Genomic DNA, 16,685 nt, shown 5'->3' on the forward strand with positions numbered 1-16,685 from the left:
TTTGTGTGAGATTGCGTGGGTTTTGTGGTGGTGTTGAAGCACGCAACCGTCCAGGGGTTGGGTTTAAACTACCCTGTTTAATAACCTACCCACTTGTGTAGCCCGCATCACGTTGGGCTCGGTGCGTTCCCAATGAGGGACGTTCTTGGCGCTGTTCACATCCTTTTCCGCCTTATCGTCAATCAGATGGTGAAGACCATCTCTTTCCCCTTCCCTCTAAACTTTTTCTTCCTCACCGACGCCCTTCCTATTCCTCCGCCAGCCAGTACCGGTACTCTTTCACACAAACACGCCAACGTTAATCCGACCCGTCTCTCGTTTCTTAGTCTTACATCATCACAACTAATCCAACCCTTCCATTTTATCCTTTTCTTTCTTTCTTCCCTCCCCTCTCTTCCCTCCCTCTTCTTCCTCTCTTCCCTTTCCCTCAACATCCACCCGTTTGGGTGCCCCTCCGTTACCCGGTAAATATGGTGGGTTCCAAATTCTGAGGATGTTCAAACTCCCTATTTACTTATTGAAATCTTTGGTGCTTAGAGTCACTCAACTACTACCTCCTCGCGCAAGGCCCCTGGTGCGGCGGACTGGGAGAAGAAGGTGGATGAGGTCAAGGTGTCCAAAGCGTGGGTTCTGAATACACTTCTTTCTATTGTTTTCCCTCCACCCTCCCCACTAAACATACCGGACAAAATGATGCGATCTGTGCACAAGTTGGGAATCTCTCTGAAATTTCCATGTTAGAGAATATGTTAACTTGCCTTCTGATAATGTCCTTGCTTGCCGCTGGCGTTTCTTTTCCCCCTTACTTCTTATCCATGGGACGGAGCTTCAGGTTCAAGCGACTAATCCTTGGAATTATAGAGACCTTAACACCTTGGTCATGAATTATCTCATTATCGAGGGGTATAAATCAGCTGCTGTCAACTTCGCTCAGGAAGCGAATATGTCACCTCAGGTTGACCTTGATTCTATCCAAGAACGGGTTGATATTCGCCATGCAATCCATCACGGGGATATCCAGACTGCAATTGAAAGAATCAATGAGCTTCATCCAGATGTCAGTGAACCCCCCAACCCTGAATTCTCTGTTTCTTGCTTCATACATACTTTTTTTGCGATGATTACTTTCGGAATAGCTCACTGCATCTTCGGCTGGTGATGAAAAATGTGGTCAAAACTTCAGTCTTCAACATGAGCATATCTCGTTAGATTTGTTTTCGATTCTGACATTTATAAATCTACGGGTTTTGCGGCTTACTAATATTTCAAGTCGGCATAGCTTCTTGAGACGAACCTTCCTCTACATTTTTCACTCTTGAGACTTCAGCTTATCGAATTGATTCGAAACTGCACCCAATCCCCTGACGGTGACATCTCCGAAGCGTTGGCATTTGCTACAACTCATCTGGCGCCTCGAGCACCCGGCAATTCAAAATTCTTACAAGACCTTGAGCGCACAATGGCCCTTCTATGTTTCCCGATGGAAAACCTGGCTCCTCCCCTCGCAGAACTGATGGACCCAGCACTGCGAAGACAAGTAGCGGCTAAAGTCAACGAAGCGATTCTCGAAGTACAGGGCGTACCCAAGGAAGCCAAGATTCGCCGCCTGGTCAGATTGAGGGCATGGGCCGAGCAAAGGATGAGGGATGGTCATAGAGAAGTGCCTAATATGGACTTGGGGTTAGATGTTACATCACAGACATCTCATGATGCGATGGGAGTCTAATCGCCCCAGAATAATGACTTCAATGAAATGGGTATGGGAATACTGGTGTCCACTGATGTTTTTTTCCCTGTTTTTTCTTTTCCATTCTTTTTTTTTTTCTTTTTTTTTTTTTCTTTCTTTCCTCGCAGTGTTTTATGGAGTTGTGTGTGTTATCTACTATGGTGCTCTTCTCTTTCTCTCACGTCGGCATTGGGGTTGGAATGGCGTTCTCTACTGGTGCAATTGTAAACATGTTAGCTTAAACAAAAAACAATTGTAATGACTTTAACGACTTTTGCTGCTGAACATTACCAACTCAATTTATTATGCCGGTATCACACCTCTTTAACAGAAATAAGTTGAGAATAGGGGTAGAGGCCTAAACTGTTGATCACGATATCACACTCGTGACTTGCAGGCAGAGACGATTGTCAACTGCCCCGATAAAAATACCGGTAGGTTAACTTGGCACTTCTTGGCACAACTAGCAGACCGGCCGCAACGGAGAAATTTCAGAGCCTCTTCAAAAGTCTCAACCCTTTCAGTCATCTCCAGCCCACTATGCCACTTCTCACACATCTCCGAACCACAAAGAGGCATACCATTTAATCACCGACTATGGCAACTACTGCGCTTTCAAGAAACTGGAAGCAGCTCCAAGAGACACTGAAAAAATCCTCCTCCACCACTCCCACCAATTCTTCAAAGCGCAAGTCTTCATCGATCGAAAGCCCCACCAGCAGCAGCAGCTCTACAATTACAAGGGCAAAAAAGGCAAAGCGAGCAAGGTGAGTCCAAACAGCACACCCCCCCGCACCCGACGTGCAAAGGCACGTGTCACCCTAACATACACAGAACCCCAAGCAGCACTGCCGCCAACCCCGCCAACCCACCCTTGATACCACGAGCTTCCAAACCAACCCCAACCTCAAAAGTATTGAAGATGTCCACTGCCGCCCCAAAACCAACCTCCTCGGCGCTGGCGCTCTGGGCGGAAGATAATGACATCTCCCCTGCGGATCTGCAAAAAGCATACAACCTACCATTGACCAGCACCACCCTTCCACCCCCCACCGGTTCGGCCATAGAGCCCGAGGCGTCGGGGTCGCCCTCGGCAACCGAACCCAAAAAATACATCTCACTCGATTGCGAAATGGTCGGCGTGGGTGGGCCTACGAACGAGCGCTCCGCGCTCGCCAGAGTCTCGATAGTCAACTACCATGGGCATATAATCCTAGATACGTTCGTGCGGCCGAAGGAGAGGGTTACGGACTGGAGGAGTTGGGTTAGTGGTGTTACGCCTGCGCATATGATTCACGGTACCTTCCCCGTTCTTCCTTGCCTGTTGCAACATAGCTAATGCCATGGTCAGCGAGGGAATTTGAAGACGTACAAAAAGAAGTATCGGCCATTCTTGCGGATAGGGTTCTTGTCGGGCATGCGGTCAAGTATGATCTTGAGGCGTTACTGTTGAGCCATCCGAGGAGGGACATCCGGGATACTAGTCGACATCCCGGATTCAGGAAGTTTAGTGCTGGACGTACGCCCAGATTGAAGAAGCTTGCCCTCGAAGTGCTGGGGATTGAGATTCAGGGCGGGGAGCATTCTAGTGTTTGTTTATCCTTTCCTCTCTCCCGATGGTGGCGGTAGGGGGGCTAATGGGTAGGTGGATAGGTCGAGGACGCACGAGCTTGCATGCTACTATACAGAAAATTCCGCGATGAGATTGAAAAATTGCATAAACCAAAGGCGCCAAAGGGTGCATCTGCCAAGTCAGGTGGGGGGAATGGGAAAAGGAAAAGGAAAAGGAAGGCTTAAGTATTATTTATATAATGGGCTTACCCAATGCCTTTCTGCCTTCTCGCCTGCTTGTATTAATACTGGGATTTTAACCAGTCGGTTCGCCCACAGTAGTAGTTTCTGCGCAACTATATGGTTCATAGCAATCTCAAATTCCATCATTAGACTTTTCTTTTCTTTTCTTTTCTTTTCTTCTCTTTCTTCCCCTTCTTGTTTTTTACCTACGGGGTAAGATCATACCAGTATCGCTTGGCAGCTATCGGTCAACAATAGCAACGAAAGAAATGAAAATGTGAAAAAGTAAAACATGTGAATCATAAAGAAGTGTCCTCATACTGTGAAGGTAATTTCATCCAGGATCTCGGCTTTGAACCCTTCCTCGCAGTGGACAAAGCATCAGTCTGCCAATCTGTAGGGGAAAAAAAATAAACCTCACCTCGGGCGCATACGCATGGGATCAGCGGTCTCCCCAGTTAGTTATCATTGCTATAATAAAGGTTATTGAACTATTGAAAACCTTAACGTCCTCCTCATACATCTCCGGGTATTCCCTTCCAAAATCGGAGACGATCCCCCCGGGGAAATATATATTCCGATAAAACTTTCTTTCTCGGTTAACGAGATCCGGGGGGTATTCATTGTCCTTTGTATATAACCCTCCTGTCTCTGCGAATGATCAGTCATGATCGAGGGGAATTCTGCGGGATCACAAATTGAACTATCATACAGTCTCCAACCGCACCGTACTGTAATTGCACCCTCGGGCATAGTGCCGTAATGCACTGGAACACAGCGATGCCACGGCCAACCCTGGGCGTTAAATTCATGATTTGGAAATACCTTTCCAAAAGATACTCCCCTCCACAGCAGCTTTGAGCATTTCTACGCTAACGACCTTATTGAACCTCCCCCACGGAGCGGGAACAGCAGCGTAATCGCAGAGTAGCACGATAATTCTGTCGGTCATGCCCGATCGCTTCTCAGCGAGGGACCTTCTGCTCCACGGATAGTGTTGTTAGGGTGGTAACCCGTAACCCCCCCCGACGACGGTATTACCATACATACACTAGTGAACACCCAGAGGGACTTTAGAATAAGAATAGTGAAGCAGCGTCCCTTCCATCAGACAAACACATATTCCCTCGCGGTGGGCCAAAGGTAGCAGCTACCCCCCTCCCCTCCTCCAGAACCCAGTTTCAGCTGTTGTTGAGAATGTATCACAACACCCACGACGGGTTCTCGCACATCCCTTGTAGAAGGTAGATAGCCAGCTAAGTCGAAAAATGTCCCTGCAAGGGTCATTCCAAAGGAACTCATTCTGGGGGAAATTTCCACACGGTAAGTTAGTTCGTCGGATACAGCGCCGTCTTAGAAGGGGGAGTGCGGATCTACCATACATTGGGAATCAATTCTAGGTGAGGGGGGAGGGATCATGATGTGTCACTCGTACAAATAGCTAATATAATTATGATACCTGCTTTTTTCTTTTTTTTCCTACAATTTCTCAAAGGGTATTATTATTTTAGTAATTGGCTACTCACAATTCTTTGTTTCGAACCTAGAGGAACTCCCCCCCCCCCACTCGAATAGGCGTTAGGCACCGTTGAGGACTAATGGCTTTACATGCATACAAAGTGGTCATGGGGTTTCTACTATGCCAGCTATTATATCATAGCCTGCTGACAGCTTGCGAAGTCAGAAAGTCACGCGGCGCCTACGAGTGTCTAGTTATTTGGTTATCTGGCTCTCTTCCATGTTACCGTAGCACGCACACCACGCCCGACAACTAGAGACGATAGACGCTTGGGTTTCGCCCGACTGAGTACCACACCCCAAGGGCACCAAACTCCGATATCAAAACTCAGCTCCTACAGAGAACGCGGGAGGGCAATCCGATTTCCTCCCAGGTTCCAGGCCTGCAGCTTCATCGTGCAGCAGCGCTCTCTAATGGCATTCCTGATCCTTATATGTGAATTTTTGTGGACCTGGTATGTATGATATATAGATATATATCGCTAGGTTTTTGTGGGCAGGTCTACTTGTAGGAGCGCAGGAGATTTTTCACCCCAGAGTCTGTGCTGATCCTTAGCCTCGGCCGTGCTATGCAGTACTGTGCACTGACGGTTGGAGCTCTGCTTTGGTAGTCAGGCCGGGTATCATGGCATCTGCTTATTGATTTCTTTGGCTCTCATCGGCTTCCGTATTTATAAGTGGTGACATGCTGTGCAAGTACTTGCAGACTCTATGCAGCTGCCATGCCAACTCCCCTACTATGCTATCGCTTTCTTGAAAGAATCCATAAACCAACGAGACATTTGACAGAAACCCAATTATGTCGCTTTTCTTTGGGTCCGCATCTGTTCCACGGCCCAACGGCCCCACAGCGTAAGGTCCGGGTGCAATGCTCTCCATCTCAGCAGGGTGGTGGGGGGTACACAAACGCCCTTTCAATGATCACTTAGACCGCTTTGTTCGGCACGATGTAGCCATCATAACTCAGATCCATCTAACCTTCCACCCCGCGCCACTAGGTACCCACGGTTAATCTCAGCTAACCTACTCCGGGTATCACACAGAACGGAAGCTCAGAAACGCACCGCATATTCCTCGCCGATTACAAGCTGGTGGGAAAGAACTTGGAGAAGCTCTACCGGTACTATACAAAAGCAGCAAAGATTTGCACCACCTATAGTACCTGGACGCTTCCTGAAATCCTACCGTTATACCACCATACCCGGAAAAGCTGGCATAAACTACTAACTTCGGATTCACAATACAATACCACAATCTGACTTCCTCCTTGTTGGTAAACCCCCATCTCGTGACGCTCGCATGATGTTCATACCGGCTCAAAAAGTCATGGTCTATCATACAGGGTGCAAGCTTTCCCCACAGTGAACCTCCCTGTTGAACCTTCTCCCCCTTCTACTGAGTTCTGAGAATAATCTTGCGTATGGGCACTCGCATTGGACAATTCCTCCATGCCAATACCTGACCAATCGCCAGCAAGAACCACTCCGCAAGAATTTTCTCGCCGATTGGAAAACCCCCTCGCGAGTACGATACTAACAAGCATCAGTCGTATCAGAAGTCACCCAGGTCCATTATATATAGCCCCCACTAGCCAGAACCGCCGTAGACCAACTTGCGGAATAGAGCAAAAAAAAAACCATCCTCCCCATCAATTCACTCCTGATAAGATCTTAAGATACGCCAAAACAGCGGTATATCGGAAAAGGAAGTTTTGATATGTCGATATACCGCTAACCTCGCGAAATCAGGGAGTTTGAAGACGATCAGGTAGATAACAGTGGTTGGCTCGGATCGGATTGAATTGGGAAAAAGGTTCAATAGGAACGCTACTAACTTACCCAGCCCTTCTATGATAATACCAACCAACCAGCCAACAGCACCCCCTCCCAGCGATGATATTCTACTCGTACAGTGCCCGGACACGGAGGCAGTAAAAACCGAGCAAGGCTGGAACAATAACAAGGAAACCTCGGGAACCGCGTACTTGTGCAGGGGATGACATGTTGGAAAAGACGGGGGGAGTCAAGGAAGTTAAAATGCCAGAATATCAACTGCATCTCGATCATTGTGAAAGTCCAGAGCCGGCTGTTACCGCCCTCATTGAAAGACTTTTTCACAGTCCCGAATCTTGGATAGTAGTCCCCCATTCCCTACAACAAAGTGACCATACCAATTTCGCCTCCATACACATTCAATCTTTAACAAAAGAAAGGGAATCATCAGTCCCATACCAACCTCTCAGCACAGTAACTTCCTTGCGAACGACAGAGCCATTTTACTCGTACATCCATCCCCGAGCACAAGCACAAGTGTATAGTATATAAACGCGGTAAATTTATTATATATACAAGCATTACCCCGGAAACGGGTCGGACCGATCGTACGGTTACTGTAGATCATTTCCCACCGGCGCAGTACTCGAGTGCGTGAATCCCGGCCGGATCTGCACTGCAACTGCGAACCGCCCCGCCCCTCGCGCAAGAGAGAGAGAGAGAGAGTTCGGGAAAGGTGAGTTCGATTGGAGTGACTTGTAGTCCTGTCCGGAAAGTGATAGTAATTCCTTGGTGGCTCAGCCCCGTGAATTATATCAAACTTGATGATTACTACACTGCACAAATAAATTGGGAAATAAGCTCGAGTAAATGTCGTGGTAAAATATAGATAGGTATAACTTTATATAAAAAAATTTAATAGATACTTAGACTTATCAAAATTTAATAGTATATTATTATCATTAAGCGGTAAACATTTTAGTAAATTCTAAAATTAACAAAACTAGATTGTTAGCTTCCCAACTTTTAGGCTTACTTAATAATGTTCATGCTGACAGCTAAGGCGACCCTGTCTATAAGTTACTAACTATATTTTATTTTATTTTAACGCAACCTAGTACGAGTACAGTACAGGTATCCTTCTCTCAACTTAATTTTTCCTATTTCACCCACTAACTAACCAACTATTTAACTGGTCGGTAACAGCATAGTCTCCGCTTTGTTGCAAAACCCCCATTGCAATTGTAGAGATATCATTACCTTCTTGATAGTACTGTGCTGGGTAGTTAGGTTTTTCAGTTCTTTTTCCTAGTGGTTAAGTTACAACCGGCGGATGAGTTATGACGCCGCGTGTGCGGTACTGTACTTGTACTCGTACGGGTACCTCGTTTGGTGCACCTTCAGGTCTGATAAGTTGTTGGATTGCATGGGCTGTATGGCATTTTACATACAAGAGAGGATCAACATAATTTCCCCACTCAGTTGCATGGCTTTTGTATATACGCACAAGTTAACCAACCGCAGTACAGTATCATACCAGCAAATGAAAAAAACGTGCACAGCCCATTCACACAAAACGCCGTGGCTCGTGTCTGCCCAATACCCTCTCTAGTCCTCCTCGCACTCGAACAGGACATGCAGCCGGTGCCTCGGCCATTTCGAACCCTCATTAGCCACGCCGGACACCCGATAGGTCAGCGGAACCTCATCACCACAAACGCCTCATCGCAGGACTTCCGATAAATCAATCAGTCAATCAATCACGTAGCACGGATACGATGGTGTGATGAATCCTTATTATATTGTTACAATGATCAACCAGAAATACTTCCCTTCCATCTATAGTTTCTATATACTTCACCTATGGGATAGCTCAGGAAAGGAAGAAACCTAAACCACCCCATCAAGTGATATTAATACATGCAAAGAAATAAATAAATCGAAGCAACCAATCTATGCTACCAGCACCGTTTTTTGTGTAAAAAAGGAAAAAAGAAAGAAAAAAAAGAAATTGATACAAAAGGAAGATAAGAGCGATAGCCAGCGATTCCCCCCAAAAAAGAAGGAAAAAAACCCCATCCCAGCACCCAAACGCTCATATGCCTTCCGTAAGCTAGGAAATAAGTGGTAGAAAGGTAATGAAATTATAAACCCCGATGTGGTAAGAGAAAAGCTCCATGAGCAAGACAGGGAAATTGTCAAGGAAAGTGATGTTGTTTATTAGACGGCCGAAGGCATCCTCCAGCTAACCAGGTCTTCCCTAGCCCTCAACTCGTCCACCTCATAGGCGCTACGAGCACTCCCCGAGCTACGGCTGCTCCGCTTTCGCTCAACCTTCGGTCCCGTAAGGTTACTCATTATGCTGAGAGTATCGCCATCCTTTCTCCTTCGGGCATCCCTGGTGTTGGTATGGCGCTGCATTGCCGCCTGGTTTGTTGAACTGGCTCCACTAGCGGCACCTGCACTCACAACACTCAGAGAATCACTGTCGCTGCCTTTACTGCTCCTGCTCAAATCGCTCTCATACCGAACAGATTTCGCTTTGCCGGCTCTACCGCGCTCAGATCTAGGGGTCCAACCATCACCGCCGGCGAATATATCTTCGATACACTCTTCGGGATGAAGTTCGCCCGCTTGAAGCTGCCAGGATGCCGCAAGGGTACAGCGATACATATCTTGAATTGCACTTGTTTCCCGTTTCTGAGATGTCGCAACTGTTGCATCTGTCGCATGTTAGTTTCACTGGAAACGTGGGGTTTGTGTGTGTCACCGACTTCCGGGATCTTCTTGGTTTTGCGATTCCCCAATAATGCCTGCAATGCCACCGAATACTTGTGCACCTCTTAGCATAGGGCTAAATTAAATTGTCAGCCGCGTCCATTCGCCGAGATCCTCCAGGAAACTAACGATTCAAAGTTCGGATCTCCACCGGTTTGCTCCAGAGAGATTGAAACCTGTGGTCAGAGTCAGAGAATGGCTTTACGCAAAACTAGCCGCGAACCCATGGGACAGTCTGAAACAGCAGAGTTCGCAACATGGTGGCGTGTCACTTTTCCATGGTTGTAATCGAGCTCTCGCTGGTAGATGAAAGGAAAAAAGGGAAATCATGCGAAAACCTTGCCAGTAGCCGAGTGATTTCAACAAATAGCAAAGTCACTCATCCACCCGGTGGCGAACCCTGCTGTTCCAGACCGGCCCGGGAATAGAAATACCCACCTTCAGCGTCGAGTTGATCTTACTGTCCTGCATCAGGTACCTCCTCGTCTCCTTATTCACACGAGTGTACTCAGCCAAGTTGAGGGTAACAGAGCCGAGAGCTATTCGTTCGCGAGCGCCAGCATATTCCTGTATTACTTCGAAAACTATAGGTAGCTCCTGTAGCATACCACTCCGATCGACAGTCATGCGAACATTGGAGCAGACCTGCTCGTAGCACCAATTGACTTTATGCTCCTTAATGCCCTCTTTATTTGTTCGACCGCGGAAGTCTGCGCGAGCTGTCCCACCGATGTGCCATTTAACGTATGCCTGACCGGAAACGAGAGGGACATTATTGAGATCATGAATCTAGTTTGCCGGTAATTAGCTAGGTAGCTCATGGCTAGAGAAACAAGAAGCTTTCTTACTTCTAGAGTGAGGTCAAACCTAGGCTATAAGCCTTAGTTAGCATAAATCTTACCAGAAGCGAGGCAGAAACAAGGTGTATCGTACGCGGCGGTTCTTGGGAACTATCAGGCCATCAAAGGATAGGTCCCTGGTCAGCAAACCTCGCCGTAGGGAGGAGGAGGAGGACGAAGTGGAAGAAAAAGTAGACGAAGGAGTAGGCTGCGGCATTGGGAAGGTGGTTGTTTGCTCAGTGGAGGTGGCGCGGGGGAATAGAATGGAATAAGCGGAAGGCATACCAAGGGATTGCATACCTCCGCCCGGAATTTGTCAGGCAATGGAAGACGAGGGGGAGCGGATAAGACGTGTGTGGGAGGATCAGCGAGTCATGACATATAAAGCAAATCCGGTAGGGCGGTCCGTAAGTATGTAGGAATATGTATGGTAATGTATAGGAGGGGGGGTACTGGAGTATTGTTTATGGAGATGTGGGTGAGTGTGTGAGTGCCCCCCGAGTGAGTAAAGAGGGAATCCGGGATTTTTGGAGGGCGCGAAGATTGCCAAATCCGACGGATGAGGGCGGATAAGGAGGGAGGGGATAATACCGGTGCTCGAGTAGTAAGAAAAAGAGAAAGAGGAGGGAAGAGGGGGTTAAAGCGTTAGGTGGGGACAGGAGATACTCCAGTAGTTTAGCTGTGAGGGGGGGGGGGCGGGAAAGGTATGACGGGAGAGAAAACGGTGAATTGTAGTTGGTTGGCAGGATTTACTTTTTGTTAGCAATAGGAAGCTACGAGGACTACCGGTACAAGTATGTTGCACTTGGAAAAAGGGAAAGGGAAAGAAAGGGAAAGGGAAAGGGAAAGGAAAAAGAAAAGAATGGATGGAATGTATGATATTTCCAAAACTCAATCAAGTATGTATTCTGTGAAATAAGAGTGCAGGGATGGTGAGAACCAAAGGAAACGGAAGATTGGGGCACAAGTAGGGGGGCTGACAAAAGTCGGGCACCTCCATCAGGAGCTCTGCCATTTTACATGTATGATATACTAAACCATATCGGGAATTTCGAGTGATAACTAGTGAGTATTTTTTGGTGACGGCAAAAAGTCATGACCACCCAACCCAACTCCCAATGGAAAAGTGGCGATTACCGCTCGCCGGATAGGTAAGCGGTATCATAGCTATGATAGGATAGATTTACGATACAGTATTAAGAACAACACGCTGGGTGAGGGCTTGTGTTGCCGGGCCCCGCGTAGCAGCCCTTACACACGGGCACGGTGCTCGATTAGATTATGTGGAGGATAAACGAAAATGTGAGAAACAAAAGAGGTAAAGAGATACACCCGTACAGTACTCGTACTCCAGTACGGCATGGTTATCATAATTTACAGTAGAGTGCAGAAAATGAGATGTTGTTATTTTGTGTGGCACCAACCCTGACCAGTGATCACATACCCTCCCTTCCCTCAAACCCGCCAAGCTGGGATCCTAATTTGAGCCTCAACCCGTTCGACACAGAATACAACCTCAGTTCATCGTCCCCCCTTCTCATCATATCACCACATCCCTCCGGCTGAACTGATTGTCCAGTTGGAAATCATGTCTTCCGCCTTTCCCTCTCTGAGAACTCGTCCAACGCTACCGGCTGTTGGTGTGTCCAGGGCAACATCGGTTTACCTCCGCTCTTCCTCCATCGCCCCGGTTCACAGCTCAGTCACATCCCTCAATTCATTGTTCAACCAGGCAAGCCTCAGTTCCCCTAGGTCGCCCGAAGACGAGGACTGCAAAGGCTTGGTATGCCGCGCGTTCGTCCCATACGTGGCCGTGCATGTATCCGACGACACAAACGAGCTTGCCCGGGAAAAGGGTTTTGTGGATTTTAAAGACATGCTGCGCCCCTATGGTGAAAGCATACAGGGGAGGATAACCATCCGCGACTCCCAGGGCATCAGCACAATGCACGACGACTACGGTGTCCGCTTCGTGTCCCTGACCGACGTGGCCGGTTCTGGGGAAAAATGGGAGTCCGGGGCCTCCAGGGCCATGAACGGCTCCTCGGAAAAGGCCGCTGGCAGTGGGAGCCGTGTCTTTCAAGGCGGGAGTGTGGAGGAAGTGGAGGATCTGGTCAATCTGCATATGGAGAGGGCTGAGGAGCTTAACGAGACATCCCTGCCTTCCGACGGCGACACTACGGCCTTCAACCAGTCTTTCTACATGCTGTATTTAAGGCGGATATTGTCGGCACTTCCCCTGTCGCCTCATGAGACTTTTTCGCATCCGGTCGCTTGTGTCATAGCCATTTCGTCTAGAAATGCTAATCCTATAGACAGTTTACGAAATCTCTATAATTCGGGAAACCATCTTCCTTTACCAGATTATCTCAGTACCGATTATCTACGGTACTATGTATTGGTTCATGACGAAGACCGGGATGACATCAAAAAGTCAGTAGGCTACTCTTATCTCCAATTGAGATTTCCAATCGAGAGGTTGAGATGAAGCTTATGAAGCCTTAGATCTACCCTATTATTCGATCAAATGAAAAAACATTTCGGATTGCATTGCCACCTGCTAAGATTAAGGTCCGGTGGTGCTTCGGTTATATCCGACGATGATGCAGTCGTTGTCCCAAAAAGTCAATGGATATCTGCTGCTGAAGAGCTTCACGAAATCCGTTCAAGGGGTAATTCCTATGGCCCAAACACCGAAAGAAAGATCCATAATCGCTAACGGACCCGTGCCAGACTACGACGACGAACAGCCAACCACCTGCTTACCAGACTCAGATGCAACCGGCATCCAGACCATGGTCCGTGAAATGACCCAAGTGAGCGTAATACCATTCATGGAGCGCTGTATAGCAACCTGGAATGACCAGGTCGCGTCCCGAAGACGCGGAATCAGCGGACGCTTCCTCTCCATGTCAAAGCGATACTTCAGCGCCTCATCTTCCAGAAACTCCACCTCTTCATCATCAAATTACGATGCTCTGAATCAATCATACCCCCCCAGCTCCCCCGAAGCCCAGATGCGAAAATTAGCAGATTATGCCTTCATGGTGCGGGACTGGCGACTGGCACACAGCATATACGAGCTTCTAAGAACAGACTTCAATAATGATAAAGCCTGGAAGTACCACGCCGGAGCACAGGTATTCCACCCACCTAAAAAAAAAATAGGAGCCTCCAACTAATAATCTCCCACAGGAAATGGCCGCAATAAGCCTAATCCTAACAGGCACGGGCCTAACCTCCAAGGTCCGCGCGGACACCATCGCCCCAATGCTAGACCTAAGTTGCTATTCCTACCTCTCCCGCTGCTCGGCAACCTACCACGCGCTGCGCTGCCTCCTGGTCGCCGTAGAACTCCTGCGCATCCGCGGCGGCGGCGCCGCCGATGAAGCCGCGACCTGGGCCATCCGCGCGCGCGACATGAACGCGCAGGGCACGATCGGCCACGCACTGATAACAGAGCGCGTCGGCGCGTGCTACACCATCCGCGAAGGGATCGGCAGCGGCGCCTGGGGCGCTAGGAAGCGCAAGGCCGCTATGTGGAAGATGCTCGCGGCCGGGGAGTGGCTGGAGGTTGCGAAGCTGGCGCAGTCCAGGAGGTGCCTGGACACTGCGCTGCCCATGTACGAGAGTAGTCGCTTTCTGCACGTCCACGGCTTTATGGAGCACTTGAAGCAGCAGGCTGGGTACACCCCCCTGCTGGTGGACTTGCAAGATGGCAGGGGGAGAAGGGGCAGGGAGAAGGGTGAAGAGGATGATAGCGATGAGGAGGAAGGAGTCGAAATTCAGAGCGAGACGCTGCACACTGGGCTCAAGCGCAAGAGTTTGATTGTTGGCAGGGAGGTGGATAGGGAGGTTGAGAACGAGGCGGGGAGTGGGTTGGATAGGTTTGTAGATAGTTAAGAGGGTGGGGTTTTTTGTTTGTTTATTTCTTTTTTTTTCTTTTTTCTTCACTTGCATGTCTTCTCGTTCTACGGTATTACAGGGGGGGCGCTTGGGAAATGGCATTTCTTTGTACTACTGATGGCGTTTAATGGTAGAATTACCCGGTGTACATTCGCGTTGTATGGATGAACGGTTCGATTGGGAAGATAAAATGTGGGTCTAGTGGAATGGGAATGTGATAAATGCGAGTGACAAAATATCTGGACTGCATCGGAAACATGATGATCAAATGGAAAGGTATCTTATTATCATACCTATGGTTTTACCATTACCCGTGTATGATATTTTCCCCGGAATCTCATACCTCTTTTACGAGTGATGACACATGAAGAACTCACTCGCTCTAATAACCACTGAGGGAATTGAAACATGCAATTAAATTAGTCCTAAATTGAATTATGAAACCCCTACTGCAAAGAAACAGCTGCGATGGCGCCATGAAAGTGTGACTCTTGTCCATAAGCAAAAATAATCAAGTCAAGTTAACTATTAGTAAAAAGGGTTAGTGAAACAAATAAAGTTACTGTACAGTACCCGCAAAATTGAAACAAAGGAGATGATCTTTTAACTAACGGCATATGATAGCGCATCGTAAGTAAGTAATTAATCAAGTTAGTATCGCAAACAACTCACTCGGAATCCCCATCATACCCCCTCGAGTGATCGAAATGGATCCCAGGTCCGGACATCCTGTCCAACGCTTCCAAAACACCCGCAGCATGGGTATCAAAAACTTCGTCCGAGAAGGAAAATTCATCGGTAACAGCTGCGTCACTATAGCCATCACCGTCGTGACTATCGTCGGAAAAACGGCTATAATTGCGTTCCTCGACAGGCTCCTCCGAAATCGTAGCTAGCGGAGGTGCATTACTCTCCTTTTTCCTAATCACTAATGGTGCTATCATTTGAACCGGGGTGTATACTAACCCGTGCGAAGAATCCATCGGATTTCCCCCAGACACCAAGGGTGCGGGTGCAACGCGCTCTTCATAGCTGCGTGTTGACCGAGCGGAAACGAGGGAGGATGAAGATGCGCTGGAGTGGAAGGAGCTCTGTTGAAGGTGTCTTCCGAAGAGCGCTTCTGTTCTCGCGGATATCATGCTCAACTTTGTTGTTGAGGAGGAGGAAGAGGTTGATGTGTCAGAGCTGAGATGCGGTGGTGGCGTTGGCGAACTACGGGAAGGGGGACGAATGTTAGGATCTAGGAGCGGACGGCGGGGGTAACCGCCGAGTGATCCGCCACGGCGACGATAAGTGTTATCCGGAGGTGGAGTGAACTTGGAACTATGACCGGCGGCTGCGGAAACCTTCGGAGGGCGGCCACCAAGGGGAAATTGGATGGGTTTTGAGGAAGAAGGGGATGTTTCCGCGCTTTTGCCGCCGTTGTACTTGTCAGCGAGGTAGCTGGAGTAGCCCCCGTGAACGTTTAAGGTTGAGGGACCGGAGCTATCCAAGGTATGTCGCCTTTTCCGTGCACCTTTGCCCCCCTTCTTCTCTTTCTTCCCAGCCTTCCGCTGGGTCCCGGACCCCTGGGCAGCACCCCACTGGCCCTTAGAAGAGGGGCGTCCTCCGTCTGCTGCGGGACCGCTCGAACTTTCCATAAGGCTTAAGGCCCTGGATCCAGGGCGCTCAGCCCAATCACCCCGAGAGTACCTATCCGGATCATTAAAATCCTTCTGCAAAGTCAATCTATGCACCACCTTCTTCTCCTCCCCACCTTCTCTCCCCCACCCACCACAGCCCCCCACTGCCTCACCTTTAAAGCTCAACCTCTTCTTTACCTTCTGAAAAACCTTCTTCCCCTCCTTCACAATTCCCTTCACCCCCCCTCCCCCTCTCCCCTCAACCGAGCTATCATCTCCATAGTCAGAAAAATGACTCTCAGGCTCTGGCCTCGCCTTTGGCACTGGCCCTGGGATGATCTTGGCCTCATGCAGGATCCTGTCCAGCTCCGTGCTCATGTCTTTCAGCGTCGCAAGATTATTCCCAATCTGCCTCTGAGCACTGCCGAACCCTTGACGCTTCGCATCGTAGGCTGCTCGAGTAGACTGTATGTTCTCGATAGCCTGTCTGGCCGTCTGAACATATGGGTCTGCGATCCTCCTGTCGTTGGGACGCCAGGCGAAGAGCTTGTGGTTGATTATCTCAACGGCACGTTCGGCTTGGTCTAGTTCCTCTTGGAATGGCATTGCTTGTTTTTATGCTGAGTGGATGGCTGGTTGGTTAACTGATAGAATGTGCTGAAGGCTTGCTATAACTGTGCTGGTACTAGATGAATAGAGGGTTGTGATTTGAACTGCTGCTAGGAGAAGG

At 48.6% G+C, this 16,685-nt stretch overlaps 4 protein-coding genes; 3 read left to right on the forward strand and 1 right to left on the reverse strand.

Annotated features, from left to right (window-relative positions):
• Window positions 1-132: 132 nt before the first annotated feature.
• On the forward strand, window positions 133-1,981 carry GSTUM_00002960001 (uncharacterized protein; the record flags this gene model as incomplete). XM_002836518.2 has 5 exons in its annotated part: window positions 133-297; window positions 327-473; window positions 538-623; window positions 862-1,057; window positions 1,280-1,981. 5 exons carry the CDS (start codon window positions 133-135, stop codon window positions 1,724-1,726), a joined length of 1,041 nt encoding a protein of 346 aa, XP_002836564.1. The 3' UTR covers window positions 1,727-1,981.
• Window positions 1,982-2,254: 273 nt separating this feature from the next.
• On the forward strand, window positions 2,255-3,668 carry GSTUM_00002961001 (uncharacterized protein). XM_002836519.2 has 4 exons: window positions 2,255-2,493; window positions 2,561-3,024; window positions 3,078-3,316; window positions 3,380-3,668. Exons 1-4 carry the CDS (start codon window positions 2,324-2,326, stop codon window positions 3,521-3,523), a joined length of 1,017 nt encoding a protein of 338 aa, XP_002836565.1. The 5' UTR covers window positions 2,255-2,323; the 3' UTR covers window positions 3,524-3,668.
• A 4,921-nt stretch (window positions 3,669-8,589) lies between these two features.
• Window positions 8,590-11,339, reverse strand: GSTUM_00002962001 (uncharacterized protein). XM_002836520.2 has 6 exons: window positions 10,522-11,339; window positions 10,437-10,460; window positions 10,027-10,377; window positions 9,718-9,764; window positions 9,585-9,664; window positions 8,590-9,533 (listed from the first exon to the last, which is right to left on the reverse strand). Exons 1-6 carry the CDS (start codon window positions 10,723-10,725, stop codon window positions 9,031-9,033), a joined length of 1,209 nt encoding a protein of 402 aa, XP_002836566.1. The 5' UTR covers window positions 10,726-11,339; the 3' UTR covers window positions 8,590-9,030.
• Window positions 11,340-11,930: 591 nt separating this feature from the next.
• On the forward strand, window positions 11,931-14,330 carry GSTUM_00002963001 (uncharacterized protein; the record flags this gene model as incomplete). XM_002836521.2 has 4 exons in its annotated part: window positions 11,931-12,860; window positions 12,933-13,099; window positions 13,161-13,567; window positions 13,623-14,330. Exons 1-4 carry the CDS (start codon window positions 12,016-12,018, stop codon window positions 14,328-14,330), a joined length of 2,127 nt encoding a protein of 708 aa, XP_002836567.1. The 5' UTR covers window positions 11,931-12,015.
• Between the last annotated feature and the right edge of the window lie 2,355 nt (window positions 14,331-16,685).

The sequence above is a fragment of the Tuber melanosporum genome (genome assembly GCF_000151645.1).
Source record: "Tuber melanosporum whole genome shotgun sequence assembly, scaffold_149, strain Mel28".
Classification (NCBI taxonomy): Eukaryota; Fungi; Ascomycota; class Pezizomycetes; order Pezizales; family Tuberaceae; genus Tuber; species Tuber melanosporum.

What these genes read in the sequence shown, in the direction of transcription:
- GSTUM_00002961001 (XM_002836519.2), top strand. Translation starts at nt 2,324, where the DNA reads ATGGCAACTACTGCGCTTTCAAGAAACTGGAAGCAGCTCCAAGAGACA. An exon ending in AAAAAGGCAAAGCGAGCAAG is followed by an intron (nt 2,494 to 2,560) that starts GTGAGTCCAAAC and finishes TAACATACACAG; the next exon opens with AACCCCAAGCAGCACTGCCG. An exon ending in AGGGCGGGGAGCATTCTAGT is followed by an intron (nt 3,317 to 3,379) that starts GTTTGTTTATCC and finishes GTAGGTGGATAG; the next exon opens with GTCGAGGACGCACGAGCTTG.
- GSTUM_00002962001 (XM_002836520.2), bottom strand. Translation starts at nt 10,725, where the DNA reads ATGCAATCCCTTGGTATGCCTTCCGCTTATTCCATTCTATTCCCCCGC. An exon ending in GGTTTGACCTCACTCTAGAA is followed by an intron (nt 10,378 to 10,436) that starts GTAAGAAAGCTT and finishes CCGGCAAACTAG; the next exon opens with ATTCATGATCTCAATAATGT. An exon ending in AGATCAACTCGACGCTGAAG is followed by an intron (nt 9,765 to 10,026) that starts GTGGGTATTTCT and finishes CTCTGACCACAG; the next exon opens with GTTTCAATCTCTCTGGAGCA.